Genomic DNA, 20,894 nt, shown 5'->3' with positions numbered 1-20,894 from the left:
CCTGTGGATGGTGGAGTTTTCCTCTCTGACAGATCCTGTCTTTAGAAACTAAATGAAACTTCTGGAAGAAAGCCCAGGGTGAACAAATATGTTAAAAACCCTTCTACTGAGTTGAAGTATATTTTTGTCCATACACCTGGGGCACATACAGATATGTAAAGCTATTTAAAGCAATAAAAGTGCTTAGAAATTTGACCTCCAATAATAATAACTGATAGGTGGGATTTTCATAAGCATCTGAAGCTGTGGTTTCACAGTCCGCTGCTGCATGTGGGTGCTACCAAAACATCTAGTGATACGAATTTGATCCGAATCAGGCAGTTCTTATGAAATTAAGCAGAACCAGACTATGACAGCATTTAGAATGATCTTACACTTTTATGGTAGTCTTATATTGCCTTTAGGAAGCTGAGTGTGATCACACAATATTTAGTCTGGCAGAAAGCTTGCTATCACCTTAAGCTTAACCTTTCAACATTTTAAAATGCAGTTTGAAGTGGATGTGAGTTTACATCAGCTCAGTGCTCCTTTCCTCATGGATTTATGATTGCTGACATCAGATTTACTGTACTGTTGACCCATGGGTTCAGTAGGGACAGGTATTCTGAATCAATGAGGCAGGTTTGAAAAGTCCACTCTCCACATATGTTTTTGGATTTTTTGGTAGTTAAAACAGTAATATTTTCTGCCAGGGCCCGATCTCGCAAAGGGAACCAGTCTGTAGGCTGTCATCCCTGCACGGGCTCTTCTTCAAGTCAGTGGAAAAGAATTCCCCATGTAGGGTGAGCATCAGTCTGACCCCAAACATTTAATCCAGCGCTTCTCATTGAAGGCAACTGGAGCTAGGCACAGAAATGTGCCTTGAAGGTCCGTTCTGCACTTCAGTCGGGTCTGGCTCAAAAGAAACCAGCCGACGGTGGTGTGAGGGGCCCATAGCTGGAAAGTCTTGGGAAAGTCTCTCCACGGATGTTTTTTTCCTTTTCATAGCTGCTTCCTGATTTTCTGTTGTTGCAGGAGCTCAGATAGATGACAATAACCCACGCCGTACGGGCCACCGCATCGTGGCACCTCCTGGTGGTCGCTCTAATATTACCAGTCTTGGCTGAAAAATGATGATGGACAGAAACACAAGGACGAAGGATCATGGGAATAATGTCAGTTCCCTTCAATATCTGTGTTATCGAACCCACAGTTTTATTTGGTACTAATGGAAATAAAAATTGAAATGTTTTTTCTGTTTTTTTTTGTATAGGAAGAGGTGATAATAGTGTGGTGTGTTTGCTTGGAACTACTTGCCTCACAATTGTGCTTTCATGCCATAGTCACCTTAAAGCATGGTACTTCCATTGCCCCTTTAGTGACTACAGGTTTTAGCTTCGTCTCGTAACTGAATGATGGTTCCTTTGCACCCTTTTGCTGTATTAGAGTAGATAATGCATGTTACTGAGTTATTTATGCAAGTTGCATTCTGTGAGTGAGTCCCTTTAGAACACGTTGCCAACAATTGACTAGACACAATGCCAAGATTAATGTCTGTATTTGAGAAAAACCACCAAAAACACTTATGAAGGAAGAAAATGGCCATCTTGAAAGTATGCAGTAGAGTAGTATAGGCAGCTTCTGTTTCATCTTTAATTTATTATAAACCCAAGAAGCACTTCTCTCAGACACAGAAAATCATCGGGACATGTAATGACAAATGGTCTCTGTAGCGCCTGTCCGTTCCCACTCAGTACGTTCCAAGTCTGTGTCTTTCTTGTTTCCATTTTAGACAGCGCCATAATTTATACATACCAATGCCATTGCCACCCCTGCAGGGATTTCTCCACCTGGGCAGTAGTGCTCTCCTTCTGCATGAGATTTTTGGTACTTACAAATAATCCAAGTTGCCGTCGGATTTTTAAAGTTTTTTGTACAAAGTTTTTCCTTTGTAATCACATACATTTTTACTTACTCTACCGTATCAAGATCTACTAGTTGTGGTTCAATTTCTGAATTCAAAGCTTGTGAAATAAAGGAAATTAATTGATGGGTAAGCGTCTTCCTCTGCTTTTCAGTGCTGTTGCTCAATGATTGAAAATTTAGAATGGAGAAACTTGAGAAATCATCTCTTAGGTTGACATCCTGTGAAAGAAGGAACCTCCTTAGACCACAAGGGGTGTTAAATGTATAGATGTCTGCATATGCATACTGTAGCGTGCCATAATCTGTCTTAAATAGAGCTCACAGTAAAAATGTTCTTACTATTGGCATTGCAACTGCCTCAGTTTTGGCCAAATGAGACCTAAATTAGCTTCTCCCAAGACTTTCTGGTCTGCATCTGATTTGCTTGAAATGGTAATTGATTGCCATAATCTTCATCTGTAGTACAGAACCAGGATGCAGAGCTCCAGTTTGACTTAACTATATTTGACTTAATAATGGTTCTCTCTGCTGATTAAACTGGGACAGTGTTTAGGCATGGCATGAACAAGACATGCTGGAGTTAGGGTGAGGAAAGCGGACTTGAATTCTCCTTTTCACAAACTATGTAAAGAAAACCTTTCTGTTGGTTTTTACTTGTCTGATTCTGTTGCAGATGTGTGAGGTGTGGGCTATGGTGGAGGGTGGGTGCTATGAAATTAAGCAGGTCAGCAAAGCACCTCCTCTTGGCCCTTGTCTACACTACAAAGCTTCACCAGGAGAAGTCTTCTAACAGTGCAGTGCCAGTGGAATGGTTTTATCTAACTGGGATGCTTGACTGCTTAGCACTGGTCCATCCTTTCCATGCAAGACTCAGTCATGTTGGCACAGGGCATTTGGTGCACGCCAGCTGCATGTGGGACACAAAAATTTTGGAAAGTAGCCTACCTGAAGCCTGTCATCTTATTCTGAAGCCAGTATGCTATCACCTCCAGCTTGCTGGGAAAGGAACCACTACCATGGAAAAGTCCATTTCAGTCAGCTTGGTCTGAAAACCTGGCAGCAGAGCTGGTCTGAGCTTTTTTTTTTTCACTCTGGCTTTTATCTGAACCAGTGAAAAAACACTGCATTTCAACCCACAGTGAACTGAATTGATTGCTCCCAAAATAAGAGAAAATAAAGCTTTTAATGAACAATCCCTTCTGCTAATGATTCAAATTCATGTTTCCTATTGCCTGGAGAGTGTCCTCATCCCTAGGCTTGCTTGCTTACTTGGCAGTTCAGGTATTTTAAATGAAGTAAAATAACTTGCTTACTCGGTGGTTCAGGTTTTTTATATTAAGTAAAATAATGCTAGCAGAGAAGCCTGAGGACAGCCTGCCCTGGAATACCCCACAGGTTAGCAGGTAAGGCAGTCTCAAGATACCAAGTCTCCATCTCTACTGTCCTATTCCAAACCATTTGCTATGAGTGTTGACAGAGCCAGCAACAGTTTTGGTAATCTAACCCTGAAAACAGAAATTAAGCTGGCTTGTGAAACTGACATAGTGTGAAAATTTTGGAACTGCTGGTTACAATTTCCGTAGTGATTTTCTTGCGTGTGTTTGTGCAAGTAGCAATGGTTGCTCACCTTCGAGTAAAACTACTTGATCTATGAGGCTTGTCATGCTTGAGGTGACAGAAATGATCATTGTGTAACTAGTATTGACAGATTCTACTTTTCTTACACACTAAACAGCATCCTAAACCAAAGGACCCTTTGCCTACAAGCTAGTCAAGATCCACTGTTGTTAACATGCACTTATTTTTTCACAGTGAAGTATCTGTGAATAAATACATGTGTGGGTGTTTGTGAGGCGCTTCATGGTTCAGTGCTTCTGTGCAAACAAGACTGCTTCTCAGGTCAATGTAACTCTGCTATATGATTCCTCCAAGGAGAAACACGCTAGCGTACCTATGGTGTTCATAAGCCCCTGTAGCCTGACCGCTGCAGCCATGCCATTGCTGAGGGACAGCTTGCAGGAAGCCTATGGATCCTGTGCTGTGCCTGGGCCTCTTCACTCTGGACATGCAATACTACCTGGATGTGATTTAAGCAGCTTTTTTTTTTTGAGCACAGGTACCTTACTGCGTGGTCACCAGGTGAGGTGAAGGATGCCTCACTTGGATGGTTACTGTGATACACTGTCGGAGAGCTGGCACATGCCATGCTTGTGGGGGGTTTAAACCAAGCAAGGTAACTGGTGATTCTCTTACCAGCTGCAAACCTGTTTCACAGCAATGCCCCTGCCCCTACAGTGCTAACCTGTCCTTAAAAAGATAAAACAGTAACAGTAAATAAAATGTGGATTATCTCATGAGCCTGAATACATCTGCAGAGCAGGAAACTACGCTTGAATTTGTTCCCTGGAGAAGCACCAAGCTCAGAGATGTACAATTCGTGAGCTTGTGGGTGGGGAGCTGTTGTTACCTCAGACCGCAAGAAGAGAGCAGTGCAAAGCTTTCCTGGTGTTTGAATTGTCAAGTTTCTAAAAATTTGCAGGACAGCTATGACCTTTTAATGCCTGATATAGACCTAATGATGTAAAACTGGCTCTTCCCTATTACCACTTGCAGACCCCTTAAAATCAGTCCCTGTGACCAGTCTGAGGACTATCTTCATCCATCAGGTGAAGTAGAGAAGAAGGTTGGGTCCATAGATTGGTTCCTGAGTGACAGTTTGGACCTATTTGTCTTGAATTAGTTTGTCTGCCACCAGAGCAATGCAGTTACATGTTTAAATTTTAGTGTTTGTAGCAAAGTCTGTAATTATGATGTTAAGACTGTCCCAAAACTGACAGCTGCCCCAAACATTCAGCATTTCTCATTAGGAATACACTGATCTTCATGCTTAAGAATCAAAAACGCAGACTGGACCAGGTCAGATGACCATCTACTCTGAGTTTCAGTAGCCAACAATATAAGATTAAGAGAGGCTTGAAGAAAAGAGCAAACACATAATGCTAATATCCCTCATTTCTAGGGCCCTGTAATTTCTTGAAAAGTAGCAGCATCTTTGTGTCCTATTGCTGTCAGTGGACTTTTCTGCCATGAATTTTCCAAGGTGCTTATAAATCTAGTCTGATGGGTTTGCGTGGCAAGGTTTTGATAGCAGGTGGGCCTCCACGGGGGTGGCTTCTGTGAGAAGCTGCTAGAAGCTTCCCCCGTGTCTGATAGAGCCAATGCCAGCTGACTCGGCCTGCTGGTGGCCAACGCCAAGCCCATCAGTGATGGTGGTAGCACCTCTGGGATAACATATTTAAGAAAGGGAGGGAAAAAAACCCAAACAGTGCAATTGCAGCCAGACAGAGGAGTGAGAATATGTGAGAACAACCCTGCAGACACCAAGGTCAGTGAAGAAGGAGGGGGAGGAGGTGCTCCAGATGCCAGAGCAGAGATTCCCCTGCAGCCTGTGATGAAGACCATAATGAGGCAGGCTGTCCCTCTACAGCCCATGGAGGTCCATGGTGGAACAGATATCCACCTACAGACTGTGGAGGTCAATGGTGGAGCAGATATCCACCTGCAGCCCATGGAGGTCAATGGTGGAGCAGATATCCACCTGCAGCCCATGGAGGTCAATGGTGGAGCAGATATCCACCTGCAGCCCATGGAGGTTAATGGTGGAGCAGATATCCACCTGCAGCAGGTGGATGTGCCTGAAGGAGGCTGTGACCCTGTGGGAAGCCCATGCTGGAGCAGGCTCCTAGCAGGACTTGTGGAGAGAGGAGCCCATGCTGGAGTAGGTTTGCTGGCAGGACTTGTGACCCTGTGGGTGACCCACACTGGAGCAGTCTGTTCCTGAAGGACTGCACCCCATGGAAGGGACCTACCCTGGAGCAGTTTGTGAAGAATTGTAGCCCGTAGGACAAACTCTCATTGGAGCAGTTCATGGATGACTGTCTCCCATGGGAGGGACCCCACGCTGGAGCAGGGGAAGAGTGTGAGCTGTCATGTCCCAACCTGAGAGGAGAAGGGAGAGTGACCAAGGTTCTAATGATCCCCTTGGCGTTATTTCACCTTAGTTTAGTCCCAATGATCAATTAAACATTTTATTTCAATGCAGAAGTAACTTGAACTTGAAAAGGCAACTTGAACTTGAAAACATGGAAAAAAGTTGATGGTGAGGGTTCTTATTAAGAATATTTGTAAAGAAGAGGAAAATAAAGTAGAGTGGGGTGTTTGGAGAGAGATAGAGAGAGGGAAAAACAGACAGATAGGGAAAGATAGGGAGATATCACTACCCTTGGATCCAGCGCCGATGACAACAGACGTGATGATCCTCTGGTGGTGGGTGCGCGCCAGCCTCTTTGTTGTAGTGTCCTTTATAGTGTAAGCCTCACCTTCAGGTACGCCTCCTGTGAGTCTATATGGTTCTTGTTCCAGAAGTTTTATAGCCTTCTGCGCAGGCACCAGTGTAAGGGGTGGTCGCGAGGGGTCTTTCAGGCAGTCACAAGCCCCTTCCTCAACTAAACTTTGTATAACTTCGACAAGTTGCTGTGTGAGGCCCAGCAGAACCTGGGACTGCGCATCCTCCCGTGTGCCCCCCCGCCCCACCCTGCGTCCATCAATTTCCTGCCTGCAGTTCACTACATCCCACTTTACAACAACGTTTGAGATATTAACTCTTTCATTCCCTTACAGGACTCCTCCCCATGAGGAGGAAGGAGCAGCAGAGACAAAGTAGGATGAACTGACCACAACCCCCATTCCCTGTTCCCCTGTGCTGCTGGAGAGGAGGAGGTAAAGAATTTGGGAATGAAGTTGAGCCTGGGAAGCAGGGAGGGATGGGGGAAAGGCATTTTAAGATTTAGTTTTCATTTTCTTATTACCTTAATCTCATTTGATTGGTAATAAATTAAGCTGATTTCCCCAAGTTGAGTCTGTTTTGCCTGGGACAGTAATTGGTGAATGGTCTTTCCCTGGCCTTATCTCGACCCATGAGTTTTTTGTTATATTTTCTCTCCCCTGTCCATTTGGGGAGAGGAGTGATGGAGTGGATTTGCTGGGCACCTGGCATCCAGCCAGGGTCAGCCCACCACACCCAGGTAAAATCTTGGCATTTATGGCTTTCTAGGGCAAGGAGTTGAACAGCTTAATGCATGATTACAAAGTGTCAAGTTAGTCTACTTGGCACCAGCTAATTCTTGCCAGTATTAAATCTCAGTGATCTAAACTGATTGTAGCCTAGTTTTTCATCATGATTGTGGTGAACTTTGCACAAGCTTTCCAGCTATATTTCAGAGATGACAGTGAGGGCTATTCAATTAAAAATAAATTGTATATGGGAGATGGAATAATGTCTGACAATGTAGTAAAATGCAGACTTTGGGATACTGTTATTTGAGTATCATGTAACTCATGAAGTATCTGCAGTGATATGGATAAAGTAGTTAGGTCTCAGCCCCTGCTCCCTGACTGCATATTCTGTAATTTTCTAGCACAGTGAGCAGTACATGCATGGCTACCTTTAAATATACAGTCATATATACCACTTTTAAAAGCTTTAAGCTTAGCAGCTTCTTCCTCACAACTGCAAGTAAGCCAACCTGTGACTACATCAATGCTGTTTCTGGAAGTCTTCAGCTGGCAGGGTCCAGGCCCTTGCCCCCCTGATACTCTGCAGTGCAGCAGTGGCCACAGCTGCAAGGGTGCCGAGACCGGGAGCCCTCCCAGCGCAGAGGCAGCTCCCAGACACCACGGGGCATGCTGGGTGGCTGCGCACCAAGCCCTTCATTGTCTCTGCTGAACATACGAAGAAGCCTTTCTTTGGGTGGAAGAAACACGATCAAAAAAGCTGTTGTACATAATGATCTCTGGATGTTAGAATGGCTCCCAAGACTGTTGTAGATACCATGATGGAGAGAATGAAGGTGTTACCTGGTGCTTGCTACCTGGCATTGGGTTACCGTGTGCACAGGCTGGATGAAAGGTCTTTTATGTGTGACTCAGGAGCGCTTGTTTACGTCAGGAATGAATCTGTCCATATTGCAGAGGAGCTGCCACCAGCTTGAATGTCCCAAGTACAAGTCTTTCAAGTTGCATGCTGCTTCAGTGTGGTTCAGGATGCCTTTCAGCAGGACTTCTGCATGACGAGGCTTCCCACATTTTTCTACACCAGAGGAACCATTGCAGGCTATTTTGAATCTTGCATGATACACAGTGAAATGAACACCACTAACACCATGCCTAGAATTTGTCTGAGATACACCATTGTCACAGAGCTGTGAATGAGACTGAGCACAGTCATAAACTATTGTAATAATTGTTACCCTTCATGTTAAAAAAAAGAGAAAAAAGGCATGACATTTTTTCCCTAAATTTCTGCAGCAAGTGTTTTTGATATGTGCCTGCAAAGCATGATCAAAGCTCCTTGTGAGCCTCTCTGAAATAAACTAAAGAGAGTGCTTTATAGATTTACACCACAAAGTGAGTGTTCTGAGCTGTCAGTGGTGCCTAAGCATCCCATTTCCCCCCATCTGACATCCACTAGGCTGGAGACTGCTCTCAGCTGGCAAAACTGCTTAGCAGTTTATCTCCCAGGGACTCTATAGGCACAATCCCTGGCTTGCAAGTAATTTCTACCATGCTTTAAAACACAGGGAGGATACAAAGTAGGGGTGGGAAGGATGCACCAAATATTTCAGTAACACATCCGTAGGAAGGAATATTGGAATGATGGAAAGCTTTAGGCTGGAAGAGGTACCATCTGGAGTCTAGCCTCCTACTCCAAGTAGGGCTAACTTCAAAGTTAGGTTGATTGGGATGTCGTCTGGTTGAGAGCTCAAGGTCTCCAAGGATGGATGCTCTCTCTGAATAACCTGTTCCAGCAACTCACCCATTTCATGGCAAAGATCTTTTTTCTTCCTGATGAGTAACTGGAATGTCTGTGCTGAAATTTGTGACTAGTCCAATAACCTGTGCCCATTTGGCTGGTGATAAAGTATTTCAGAGCATCAAGAAAAAAAAAATCAGTCTCCGTACTGTTCTCTGTTGGCTCAGAAATTATCACTCACATGGATTTAAACTGAACTCGCTGGGGCAGAGGTTAAAAAAAAAACCCCACTCTGTAACAATTGTCAGGAGATGAGAGGGAGATCTTCAGCATCAGGATACAGATACTGACTATTACTATGGTTAAAGTTGAATAACGTAACCTAACCTAACGTACCATAACATAAAGCATATCATTAGTTGACCAGTGCTTAACTGAAGAGCGACTGTTGTGAGCTTAGCCTGGCATTTACTACACTTGTTTCTTGGTCTAATTACACTCTTTCTTGTTCAATAGCTGTGTCACTGACAGGGAGTGATGGCAAGTGCCACGCTATGCACGAAATCTGCAGGTGACTTTAAATAGGACAGTGAATCCATGGAGTAAATCAAGGAGACTGAGAAATTAGTAATGGGCAAAAGTAGTGGATGCTTCTGCCAGCAAGCTAAGGCAACGCGGTGGGAAAAGAGAAGAAACGCCTGTTTGTAGGAAGCCCAGTGCAGGAGGCTGGGCAGGTGGCAGCTGGGGCAGTGGGGACTCTGGGGGGTCCGCTCCTCGGCTCCCTCCCCATCACCTCTGCCGGCAAGGGGGAGAAAACCCACCAGCTGCCCGGGAGAGGGCACTGCTGCCCTGCTTTTGGAATAATCGGAACCTTTCCACGTTTTCTAAGGCACAGGAAAAGTCATTTGAGCCCTGCTTAGCCAGAGGAGTCGCAGTGCACCCGTGGAGACGCCGCTCGGGTGATTACTGGATCCTAACTGTGATGGGAGCTGCCGCTGCGCTGCATTGTTTAAAACACCATCAACTCTAATAGTAAAAGCTTCCTTCTTGCTATCTATGTAGAGTGCACTGCAGAATTAAGCTATTCAAACAGAGGTAAATATGCTGCGTCCGTTTTAAAAAAAGCACAAGCAGCAACTAAAATGTCCATATCGGGAAGGCAGAGAGACCATAGAGCCCAAGCACTGAAATACCAGAATCAAACGCTTGAAATGGTACAATTTAGGCAAAAAAAAAAAGTTTACAACAATTGAGGTGAAAATTAACCATTTAACAATTGTGTGTAGCACTTCTGGTAAAGTCATTTGTGTGGCGGCACTTTTGTCCGAGGTAAGCTGCATAACTGATGCAGTATTTTCCATCCTGTGCCAAAGGACAGCCTTTTCGTTAGCAGAATGTACATTCACTTTAAAAAGGCAGAAAATTTTCATTTAATGAAAGCTGTAAGATTGCTTAAGTGGGACAATTTATGACACAATACAGGTGCTCTGCACAGCCAGTAAGAAGCAGCTGCTTTGCATAACAAGAATTCCCACAGGAAACATAATGAGCATAACAAAGTATGTCGGAAACAAAAGAACGTACTTAAGGAAGAAGACTAGAAAGTATTAAAAAATGAAGCATTAAATCGGTTTTGTCTCCCTCTTCCTAAAATAATAATCTGAAATCTGAGACAAATGCAGAGAAATATATTTATAAAAATCTTTGTAGAAATTTAAAAAAGCATACAGAGCTTTGGAAACAATAAAATATAACAAAAGAGAGACCAAGTTTAATCTTTTGATGTACCAGTACCATCTGAAGCCTGTTTACATATTTTTTATATTTCTATCTGATTTCGCTAGTTCAAAGCATTAATCACAAAATATTAAGACCCAATCTAGCACATTTAGGGCTCAAAAGCAAACAGCACATCACTATTACAATGAAACCTTACTGAGATGCTCCGATCTGGGCAACCAGCCTAGCGTGGGTCTGTTCTGCTACCAGTGCACTCTCCTCAGGGATATGCCTAATCTAAAACTATCTCCCCTCCACATTTCCCAAGAGATCTGGAATGACTTATACCAAGGAATTCCTTGTTCCCCTTTACCAAATCCAAGTGGGTATGTTTTATTAACAGCTAAAGGAACATGGGATTGATTCTTGGTCTTGCAGCTAAAGAAGACTTCTTGGTTATTATCGATGTTGTTTGTTGTTCCTTGGTAAAGTGGCTCAGTAAGTATAGTTGCTGAGATCCCCCAGAGGAATGGTTTGGCACTCTGCTCAGACAGCTCATATAAATGCTTTTACTACCTGTTGCCTCTTTTTTTTAGCACCTTTGAGTTTTTCCTTGGTTCAGTCTCCCCTTCATGTGGACTCTGTAACCTCTCTCTGAAAGAAATAAACAATAAAACAAAATTGTAGACAGTTTTTCAAACAGTACAGTTCTCTCTTAAACTAAATTAATTTTGGTAAGAGAAGAAAGGCACTTGCTATATAATATAACTTCTGCACTCCCTGGCTTCAGCTGCCCTGTGGAGGCTGCCAAAACAAAGTTGCATAAAGATAAACGTTCCTTTGTTGGGTCCCTGTTCCCTGCGCATGTATCCCTTTTTGGCTGTGGGAAAGGAGTGTGTGAAAGGGGTTGATGCCATCAGGGAAAGGAGCCATCTCCTGAAGTCAGTCCCAGGCTGAGGTCACTCAGGGGATAAATACTTTTCCCCAAAGGCCTGTGGCTCCTGAGAACTAACTGTTTGCTTTGCCTGTCAACAGGATTTTCTCTGCTCAATATATCAAGCCCCAGTGACCAGCTGGCTGGTTTGATCTGCCCGTAGTAATCAGCTGGCATCTTTCAGGTTTGTAGCCATTTCTTCTCCTGTAGTTAGCAGCCCAGCATAAGCCAACTGAAACATCTATCAAGAAAATAATTGTTAGAGCTGCTACCCTCATCAGCCAAAGCCTGGCGTTTCCTTTTGTTCCTGAAATAAAGGTGGAAGTTGAAAGCCTAAATACCACAGACCATATTTTGGTTGCTACTTGTCAGCCTAGTTCCACTGGATTCACTTGCCTCTGCTGATTTATGCTGTCCGTGACTCAGGTTTTAGAAAACCTCATTAAAGGAAATTTGGAAACAGTATTTCTCCTTTCTCTACCTAAAATCAAAGTTATAAAATATGTAACAGCACAGACAAGCAAACTCAGATGATTTTCCCAAATCTAAAAAAGAATATGGGGGAAAAAAAGTCAAATACATGTGAGAAGTATTAAGGAAGAAGCTCAGCTAGTGTAGGTGTTATATTTTGCGAAGGGTTGACATACCTGCTTGTGACGTAGATTTTGTACTGCTTTTTATAAATAGTTTTTCACATGCTCATTCTTTTTAGCCTCTACTGTACCTGCATAAGCCAGAAGTCAGTCCAGAGGGCTCTTGAATATTTTCATGAGAATTATCTTTGTCTTCTGATTCTGGTGGCTGAAAGGTCTTTCTTTTTGAGTTTGTTTTTCTCCCTGAGTTGTCAAATGCATGTGGATTTAAAAAAAAATAACGGATAGTACAGCTTGTTCAGTTTTGATTAACCTAAAGCAAAAAAATACATTCCGATGCTTCATTCATATACGTTATTATTCCAAGGAAATCATTCCACTTTACGTTAGTCTAGAGAACTGGGTTTTTTACTATTGGTTAGTTCTCACAGAGCAGTTGTTGAACTTTCATAATTGCTGAATGCTGAAGTAAGTTTCCACGAGATGCAACAGTTGAAAGCCCTATCATATATTTTCTTTGCAAATAATTCAAAATAGCTTTTTACTACCAGAAAACAGAAGAAAAGCTGATTAATAATTTTATGTGATTTGAATCAGAACAATATGATGTTAGAAAGTCACTGGTTTTAGGGCCCTGCACTAAGCTTCCACATGTGTCCCTGGGATCATGGTGTCTACCAGGGCAAACAGCTCTGCATGCTTGAGAAACAACTGACTGGGGAGAGAGACTTCAAAGTTGTCCAGGTGAGTGAGCTGCTTTTCCCTTTTGGCACCCATCTCTCCTTTCAGCATCTTTCAAATGTAATGCCAAGTGTTTCATTCTGATACTGACAGAAGGATTGCACGGCTCAAAGGATGAGAATTTGCACGCTCCACCCCAAATGTGGATCAGGAAACACAACTGCTATTCTGACAATTTGTCCCTAAGTATCTCCTGAATAATATATTAGTCTATGTTGTTACAACTGCAGTAAGTTCATATAAATATTTCAAGTTTCCTGACTCAGTAAGATTTTACTTTTCAGCATTTGTGGGTGAAGGCGATTCTTCCATTCTACCAGGAGAACGAAAGCTGGGTGATACACCTGTGCTGTCCTCCCAGAGACTTAGTCTTTGAGGTGAACAGAGTCATTTCTAAAGAACATGGTAAAGACATGAAAAATAATTCTGGTTTGAGCAAGGCAAAGCCTTACGTCAGTGGACGCATTGTGATCTATTGGTTCAACGACTGCTCTGGAGTGAGGAATGATGACACTGATTTGTGGCTGTGCTACTGGCGAGCTGGGTGACTTTGGAAGGTTGCCTTACTTTTCTACATCCCAGTTAGGGAAATGGCATGGATGAAAAATCGCTCCTGAAACTCCAACGTGTTATACTGCAAAATACACACTGATGTGTGGAGTGATGTGGGTTTTTTTCCAAAAATTCAGGATTGTACCAACCTGCTGGCTTGCTCCTTTTGGAAGGCTTCTTCTTCACAGCCACTGGAACTCGGGCCAGTGCAGCCAACTCGCTCACAAAGTCCTGCTCTGCTTCCTGCACACAATGATATACCAGAAGCCAGTTAACACAACACAGCTTGATTCTGAGTTATGTTATTCCACACGTGGCATGGCAAAAAAGGTGTATGTCATTGCAGAAACACAGGAAACAAAATGGCTAGCATGAGGGAAGCATTCCCTACAAGACAGCGATGAATCATAGAACTGATTTCAACTAGGACAGTGAAGAAACCCTTTCAGCCTGTCCGATGCTTTGCCATGGGCTGCTTCAGATCCATGAGTCATTTTACCCTGATTTACCTTCAGCTGAGTCTCCAACTCAGTTTCTAGGTGATGCAACCCCAGCAGCTTCTGTTTCAGAGACTCCAGACGCGTTTGCTGCTGCAGTTCAAACTGAGACAAAACCTTCTTTTGCTGCAGCACCATCCTGGTCAAGAGAAATGTATAAGTACTGATGTTGTTCTGTTCAAGGAAGAAATACAATCCTGGCAAGGTGTATGTAGAAGATTTTCTAGTGAGAATGGCTCATTAACAGTATCAGCCCATCTAGCTTCTGCAGTAGATTTTTAGATTGATTTACTTATTTTAATAACCTGCCTTGGCTCTCCATGGGATACAGGCTCCTCTCAGAAGTAGGAATTGCAGCAGGAATTTGGCTTGTCCATGCCTGGACTTCAGGAGCTGGAGTTGAGCTCTAATGTTGAAGTCTGCTTTCAAAACCACTGTATGTTTCTAAAGTCAGCTTTACTGTCTGCTTGCCAAAGAGACAAGCTGTTAGAAGATCAGGTGTGAAGGGATTAAGAATTAGGCATTTCATTCAGTGCTCTTCAGTACTAGGTTGAGACTGAGCCAGAGACATGGTAATTCAAAATGGGGCAATTGGGAGCATATTCTTTGCTTGTTTTATTTTGCTGGTTAAAGATTAATATTAATACAGTAGAACCTGAATGACTGCAACTTTGCTGAATCTGTATTTCTTCTGTTCTCTTGCCTGATCTACCTTGAACCAATGCTGTCGATCACCCATCACATTCCTCAGGGAAGGAGATAACATAAATTGTTTCTGACATCTGCACATAATGAGGTTGCTATTGTAATGGTAAACACTTACAGAAGGTTAGCTTTCAAAATTTGCTTTTCGAACTCACACTCATAACCTTGCACCAAGAGCAAAAGGAGATAAAACAATCTGTGTTGAGTTTAATAGGAGTTAGACAAATTAATGGAAACTTTGTCATTAATTTACACTGGACTAGGATTACACGGGACTAGGAAATCATAATGACAACAGGAAAATGGGTTTGATCACTAATGGTTATGAGACCATCTTAGATACTAAATAGTTACATTCTTCAATACCATATTTCTGCTTGCCTGAAGGCCAATTTGATTGTATATTGTTATAAGACACTCTAATAGATTATGGGAGAAAAAAATAACAACTAGAAGTGTATTTATATGTCAGAATAAATTATAAACTTGATAATGAATAACTAACACATCTTTTATGAAGCCCATTATTACCTGAAACTATTTCTATAGTAATTCAAACAAGGATGAAAAACAGAAAGTGGGCAATGATTTCTTTCAATTTAGAAGTAACAGAATGTCTAAAAAAAGAATTAACCTCTTTCCAATGTCAAAATTGCAGATGCTGTGTTGTTCTGGCTAATAAACCAAGAGTAAAGAAGTAAAATGATTACAAAAGCCTATCATGTGCATGCCAAGTCATACAGCTTTCATGACAGCTTATTCCTTTGGAATTGCAGTGCTTTTTGTCTGGACTCTAAGTTTCATAAAACCAGTAAGGAATTAAATATGATTTTTATTTCATTAACATTTGAGGGATTCCACTCTAAATACAGTGCAAGTAATCTTGATTGTCCAAGGCATTCAATGAAATCTTCTTGCCGTTTTGAGTATTATTTACATTTCAAACAGTTTCTCTTCATTATGGTATACATATACTCAAGGCAAACTACCAAACACTTTTGATGTTCAAAGCAGACAAGATGGAATGTAATGAATTGGACAGTATTGGTTCCCATCCTACATTTATGTTAAATTTATTTTAAAATTTGGCATATGTTTTGGCATTGGTTTTCATTCTCTCTTTTCAAACTGTCTATGTATAGTTCTTCAGTCTGTAATTAATGAGCATTAAAAAGTTTATTTAATAAGAAAGTAATTCTCTGAGATCAAAGGCAAGATGTAATTTGGCAACAAATATTTATTTTCCATCAAACACAAATATAAAATGCAAACCCAAGACATTTATTGAGCTAGACATTTATGTAGTTCTGCAAACACAACATTTAAATAGTCAGCAGTGCTGCTGCCTGCATTTACCTTTGATGGACTGTGGATGTTACGTTCAGGAGGCCTTTGGTCTGTTCTTTCAATGCCAGTTCATTCTCTTGTTTCTTCCTAAGACTGTTCCTTTCACTTCTTTCTGCTGAAATAATGTTTTTTGTAAAATCTTCTGTTCAAAATGACAAACTCTGAGTTGTGGCAACCTTACAATTTATGTTTTGCATCAGCACAAATTAACCTCTCTTCTAGGTAGTCTTTCCAAAGTTACTGCTCCTTAGGGATATCAAGTACTTCTTACACATTCTTGCTCTGCCACTGTGATCTGTTGCACAGACAACAGCTTGTGCATCATTTAGCTGAGATGGTAATGTCACGGAATTCCTATTCTTATTTACTTTTCCCACTAGGCTAACATGGATTTCGAAGCAGAAATTTTATGAAAAGACCTTGAAGTCTTAAGCAAGAACTGTAACATGTAAACAAAAAATGTAATATAAAGAGAACTTCTGCCAGGGGCCACTTAGTCCTGTGAGCGCTGAGCTTCACTAGATGTCTCCTCATTTGACAGAGAATTATTCCAGGTACTTTTGCCTATGCTCACACTCTGCAAGTAACTTGGTGTTTATCTGCTGACCAGCCTCCTGACCCTGAAGTCCTGCCCAGCAGAAAGGCTTGGTGCGTGACTGACAGACAGGACCCGTTTCCTTGCACCACTGCTTTTAAATAAAACACAGAAGGAGGGAGATGGATAGGTATGTAACAGATTAGGGTGTGTAACATTCATTTGGGGAGCATTCAACCTTTTCCAAATGCTTGGAGAGGCTGACAGGCACCTCTCATACCAATGGCACCACCAGGGAGCAGTTACTGGCTGTACTCTAGGCTGAGCTGGGCTGGCTGGGCGAGGGGAGGTACTCTCCACCATTTTTCCTGTGGCTGTGCCAGACAGACTGTAAATTCAGATTTATTAGGCCAAGGGATGCCCAAAGAAGCAAAATCCTCTAGCCTGACACGAAGCAGAGTCACTGCAAGAGAGAAGCCTAGCATTATGGTCCTCACTCCCATTTAGCTATCACTGAATGAAGTACATATGGCATTTCCTATGTGGCCATTCAACCCCAGGGCTATCATATAGTAGGTGGCTCTATCGCCAACACTGTTTTTTCCATCTTGTGTCTTAGGGAGAGAAATTATGAGAGTATTTGGTGAGAAGGATCATACTCTCAGTATGATCATGCCTGGAGATCATGTAACAGATCAGCCCCTTCTGAAAAGGAAGAAACATGGTTGTTCTGCCTCCTTGCTGAGCTTGGATGGAAAATAGTTGGCTGGTTGGCAGGGCTTAGGGTGTCCTGGCTGTGACCCGGAGCAGAGCTTCAGGCTGTTAAGAATCACAGAGAGAAACTGAAGTGCTTCTGTGGCCAATACAGCAGTTGAAATGAGAAAGGAGTGGGGTTCTGCATCACAAATTTGGACTTAGTTTAAAGAAGGACTTGGGTGTACTAAAGCATCAAAGTCCTGTATTAGGTGGTAGTGCTCACACCTAATGTAAAAAGCACCAACAAAGATGAAGTAATTATCTGTTGATCCTGAAAAATCTCAGCCAGGCTGCAGCATGCACATGTAGGCTTGCAATATTTTTTCACTGCAGCAGTTCATCTGATCCGTGAATTTCTGCTGGGTTCTCTCTCACCAAAATCTAAAACACTCCTCCTTTTATTACCAACATAAATACTCTCATCCTCTCTCATCCCTGTAGCCTTACATTGCAGCAGAAGGATTTTCTTTTTCTTCAGTTGAAAAGAAAATGTTCTCCGCTTACACATGTAATTTTCTTCCTTGCAGTGCATGGAACACCAATACACTGAAACAATAAAATAACCACACAAATTCTAGGAGGAGAAATAATCTAAATGAGCAATTACCAGAAGGCTGACTATGGTTCTAGGACTGGTATTCTAGGGCTCACAACCTAATTGGGAGACCAGTTGAGAGCAATATCAAAACACTGATGAAGCAGAACATTCAAGCGTGTAATGATGGGCTGGATGGCTGGGCCCAAAGAGTTCTGGTGAACGAAGCTGGAGGCTGGCCACAAGTGCTGTTCCCCAGGGCTCAGTGTTGGAGCCAGTTCTGTTTAATATCTTTATCAACAACCTGGATGAGGGGATCTAGCGTGCCCTCAGTAAGTTTGCAGATGACACCAAGTTGGGTGGGAGTGTTGATCTGCTTGAGGGTAGGAAGGCTCTGCACAGGGACCTGGACAGGCTGCATCAGTGGGCCGAGGCCAATTGCATGAGGTTTAACAAGGCCAAGTGCCGGGTCCTGCACTTTGGTCACAACAACCCCACGCAACGCTACAGGCTTGGGGAGGAGTGGCTGGAGAGCTGCCCAGAGGAGAAGGACCTGGGGGTGTTGGTTGGCAGCCGCCTGAACATGAGCCAGCAGTGTGCTCAGGTGGCCAAGAAGGCCAACAGCATCCGGGCTTGTATCAGGAATAGTGTAGCCAGCAGGAGTAGGGCAGTGATCCTGCCCCATACTCTGGCCTGGTGAGATCACACCTTGAATATTGTGTTCAGTTTTGGGCCCCTCAGTACAAGACAGACATTGAGGTGCTGGAGCGTGTCCAGAGAAGGACAACGAAGATGGTGAAGGGTCTGGAGAGCAGGTCTGATGAGGAGTGGCTGAGGGGTTGTTTAGCCTGGAGAAGAGGAGGCTGAGGGGAGACTTTATTGCTCTCTACAACTGCCTGAAAGCAGGTTGTAGTGAAGTGGATGTCAGTCTTCTCTCCCAGGTAACAAGTGATAGGATGAGAGGAAATGGCCTCAAGCTGTGCCACGGGAGGTTTAGTTAGATATTAGGAAAAATTTCTTCACCGAAAGGGCTGTCAAGCATTGGAACAGGCTGACCAGGGAAGTGATTAAGTCACCATCCCTGGAGGTATTTAAAAGATGCGTATACACGGCACTTAGGGACAGGGTTTAGTGGTGGACTTGGCAGTGCTAGGTTAACAGTTGGACTCAGTGATCGTAAAGGTCTTTTCCAACCTAAATTATTCTATGATTCTATGATTCTAATGACATCCACCTCAGCTCAGATCAGAGGAGCATTCTGGAACAGGCTTCAGTTTTAATTCCTGCTTAAAGGAACTCAGTTCAAAGGGATTTTAGACTCTGTAGTTGGCTGAATCAGGGCCAAAGAGGTCCTTGGAGGGACTTTGTGAGAACTTAAGTAACTGACTGCCTTGCTAGCTGCCAGTCTCTAAAATACAGACTGTCAAAAATCCCTACACAGATTTTGCCAAACCCTAGCACTTCAGCTTCCAATATTAAAGTCTTCAAGGTTCACAACAGGGCAGTACAGAACAGATTGGTTCTGTCTTATAACTAGTGAGCATATCTAGCTACTACTGGGGCTCACAAATCCTTCCTACCAACTCATCTCTGGATCTCAGCCTTGAGTGGATATGCCTGTTGCTCTTCAAAAACTCTCTTCTGGGGTGAAAGAGCCTTTTCTATTTAAAATTCCTAACTCTTATTTTTAGAAAAAAAATCCATCCCATGTGTCTCAAATACTTAGCCTCTGATGCTATTGCCATTTTGCTAACTTGCTAACTTCATTTAATGCCAACAGCTTTTATCCGGGGAGGGGAGAGTGTTTACAAAAGAGAACAATAATCACAGCTTGCTTTTGTTTTCCTGTCCTGAAGGAACTAAGCAATTAAAAATAATTCCAGCAGAAACTGTCTGTATTTATGTGAGATCCAGCAGTTCATAAACCTCTTCAGCAGTTTCACAACCTGTGAGAGGGTCATGGTTGACAGCTAAGAAACAATGCAGTAGCTCACAGAGTGTTCCAAAATGGCAATGCTTGGCCTTCTGGTGTCTCCTCTAATGCATTTCCTCAACTTCAGAGACAACAAGATTTCACTGAGCCAAAAGAGGAATGAACACAAGAATCTACTTCCCAAAGCTGAGGGCAGTCACTGCAGAGGAAGCAGACTATCTGCCAATGTCCTTTATGTTTTCTAACATGGGAGCAGAGATTGCAAACCCAGATCTCCTCCCTCCTAGGGAAAAGATTCAGCTTGTAGGTGCCTGTCATATACCCTCTCTCTCACCCATGAATATTTGACTAATTGCTTTGTTTTATTTGCATATACTAATATGCAAAGTTGAACAGTGTTTATGGTAGATGTTGGCTGTACAACATAATACTTGTACAACTCTCTGCTTTCTAAATTCTTCTGCCTGGTGTTAGAGCACCACAAAATCAACTGCTGGTGCTTGTGACTATGGTGGTATCTCTGATCTTAGCTTGGTAAACCAGAGTTTGTGGTTAAACTATAATCTCCAACACTGGGTCATCATTCTGTGTATGTCTGTACGAAACTTGGAGTAACAGGGTCCAGCATCTATGACTGTAATTCAAATAATTATTAATAATAACAGTTCTCCCACTTCTTCAAAGATGGAAATGAACCTACACATTCATTTTGCTTTGTTGCTTACTTTAAATAACATATTGCTGTTATCTTTGAAAGCAATCTTGACAGTAATAAGAAAATTAATTTCTCTTAAACACCAAGAATTATTTTATATTTGTCAATATCATACGTACCTTGTAAGGATTTCAGTTGTTGAAGCTTTTTCCCTTCATAGCCTTCTGTGATTTTTCCCAATTGCTGATAATAGTTTTGCACCAGTCTGTTGATATTATTGCTGGTCCCATACACACTTTCCACAGCAGCTTCCACCAGTCTCTCCTGTATTACACAGTGCAAGTCACAACCGATTTTCTAAGTCAAAAACTGAAGCGTTTTGATCTGTCTAAAACTGAAGACCCAATCTAACTTTGTATATGCACACAAAATTTTGTATTTTGTGCTTTAAAAATGTGGCAGACTGAGACCTGGGAAAACAGGTATTTCTCTTCATCCATGGAACATGTCAAATGAAAAATCACAGTAAAATCTTTCTATTGTGCCTCACCTCCATCTGGGAAGGGACCATTCCCCTATGTGTTCAATCTCTATAGCCCATTTTACCTGTCAACCTGACTGCCAGAAAAATAAATCAATATATGTGTAGCTCTACTACAACTTTCCATTATATAGC

General features: G+C 42.4%; 2 protein-coding genes across 5 annotated transcripts in view; one reads left to right on the top strand and one right to left on the bottom strand.

The window, feature by feature from the left end:
- CRMP1 (collapsin response mediator protein 1) overlaps window positions 1–2,036 on the top strand; it is a 50,920-nt gene extending 48,884 nt beyond the window's left edge. For both annotated transcript variants that reach the window (XM_075091891.1, XM_075091890.1), the window contains exon 14: window positions 1,015–2,036. In XM_075091891.1, coding sequence (XP_074947992.1) covers window positions 1,015–1,106 — 92 coding nt within the window. In that variant the 3' untranslated portion in view covers window positions 1,107–2,036. The remainder of the gene's footprint in view (window positions 1–1,014) is intronic.
- An 8,346-nt stretch (window positions 2,037–10,382) lies between these two features.
- The window catches only part of EVC (EvC ciliary complex subunit 1), a 56,351-nt gene continuing 45,839 nt past the window's right edge, over window positions 10,383–20,894 (bottom strand). For 2 of the 3 annotated variants that reach the window (XM_075091889.1, XM_075091887.1), the window contains exons 16-21: window positions 20,398–20,542; window positions 15,814–15,919; window positions 13,765–13,891; window positions 13,405–13,498; window positions 12,094–12,205; window positions 10,383–11,089 (exon numbers count right to left, since the gene is read on the bottom strand). In XM_075091889.1, the coding sequence (XP_074947990.1) occupies window positions 11,008–11,089; window positions 12,094–12,205; window positions 13,405–13,498; window positions 13,765–13,891; window positions 15,814–15,919; window positions 20,398–20,542 (666 nt within the window). In that variant the 3' untranslated portion in view covers window positions 10,383–11,007. The remainder of the gene's footprint in view (window positions 11,090–12,093; window positions 12,206–13,404; window positions 13,499–13,764; window positions 13,892–15,813; window positions 15,920–20,397; window positions 20,543–20,894) is intronic. The other variant, XM_075091888.1, reaches the window with a different exon arrangement.

This window comes from Phalacrocorax aristotelis, chromosome 4 (assembly GCF_949628215.1).
Source record: "Phalacrocorax aristotelis chromosome 4, bGulAri2.1, whole genome shotgun sequence".
Lineage (NCBI taxonomy): Eukaryota > Metazoa > Chordata > Aves > Suliformes > Phalacrocoracidae > Phalacrocorax > Phalacrocorax aristotelis.
Note: the sequence above shows the minus strand (reverse complement) of the source record. Positions and strands in the feature narration are given on the sequence as shown.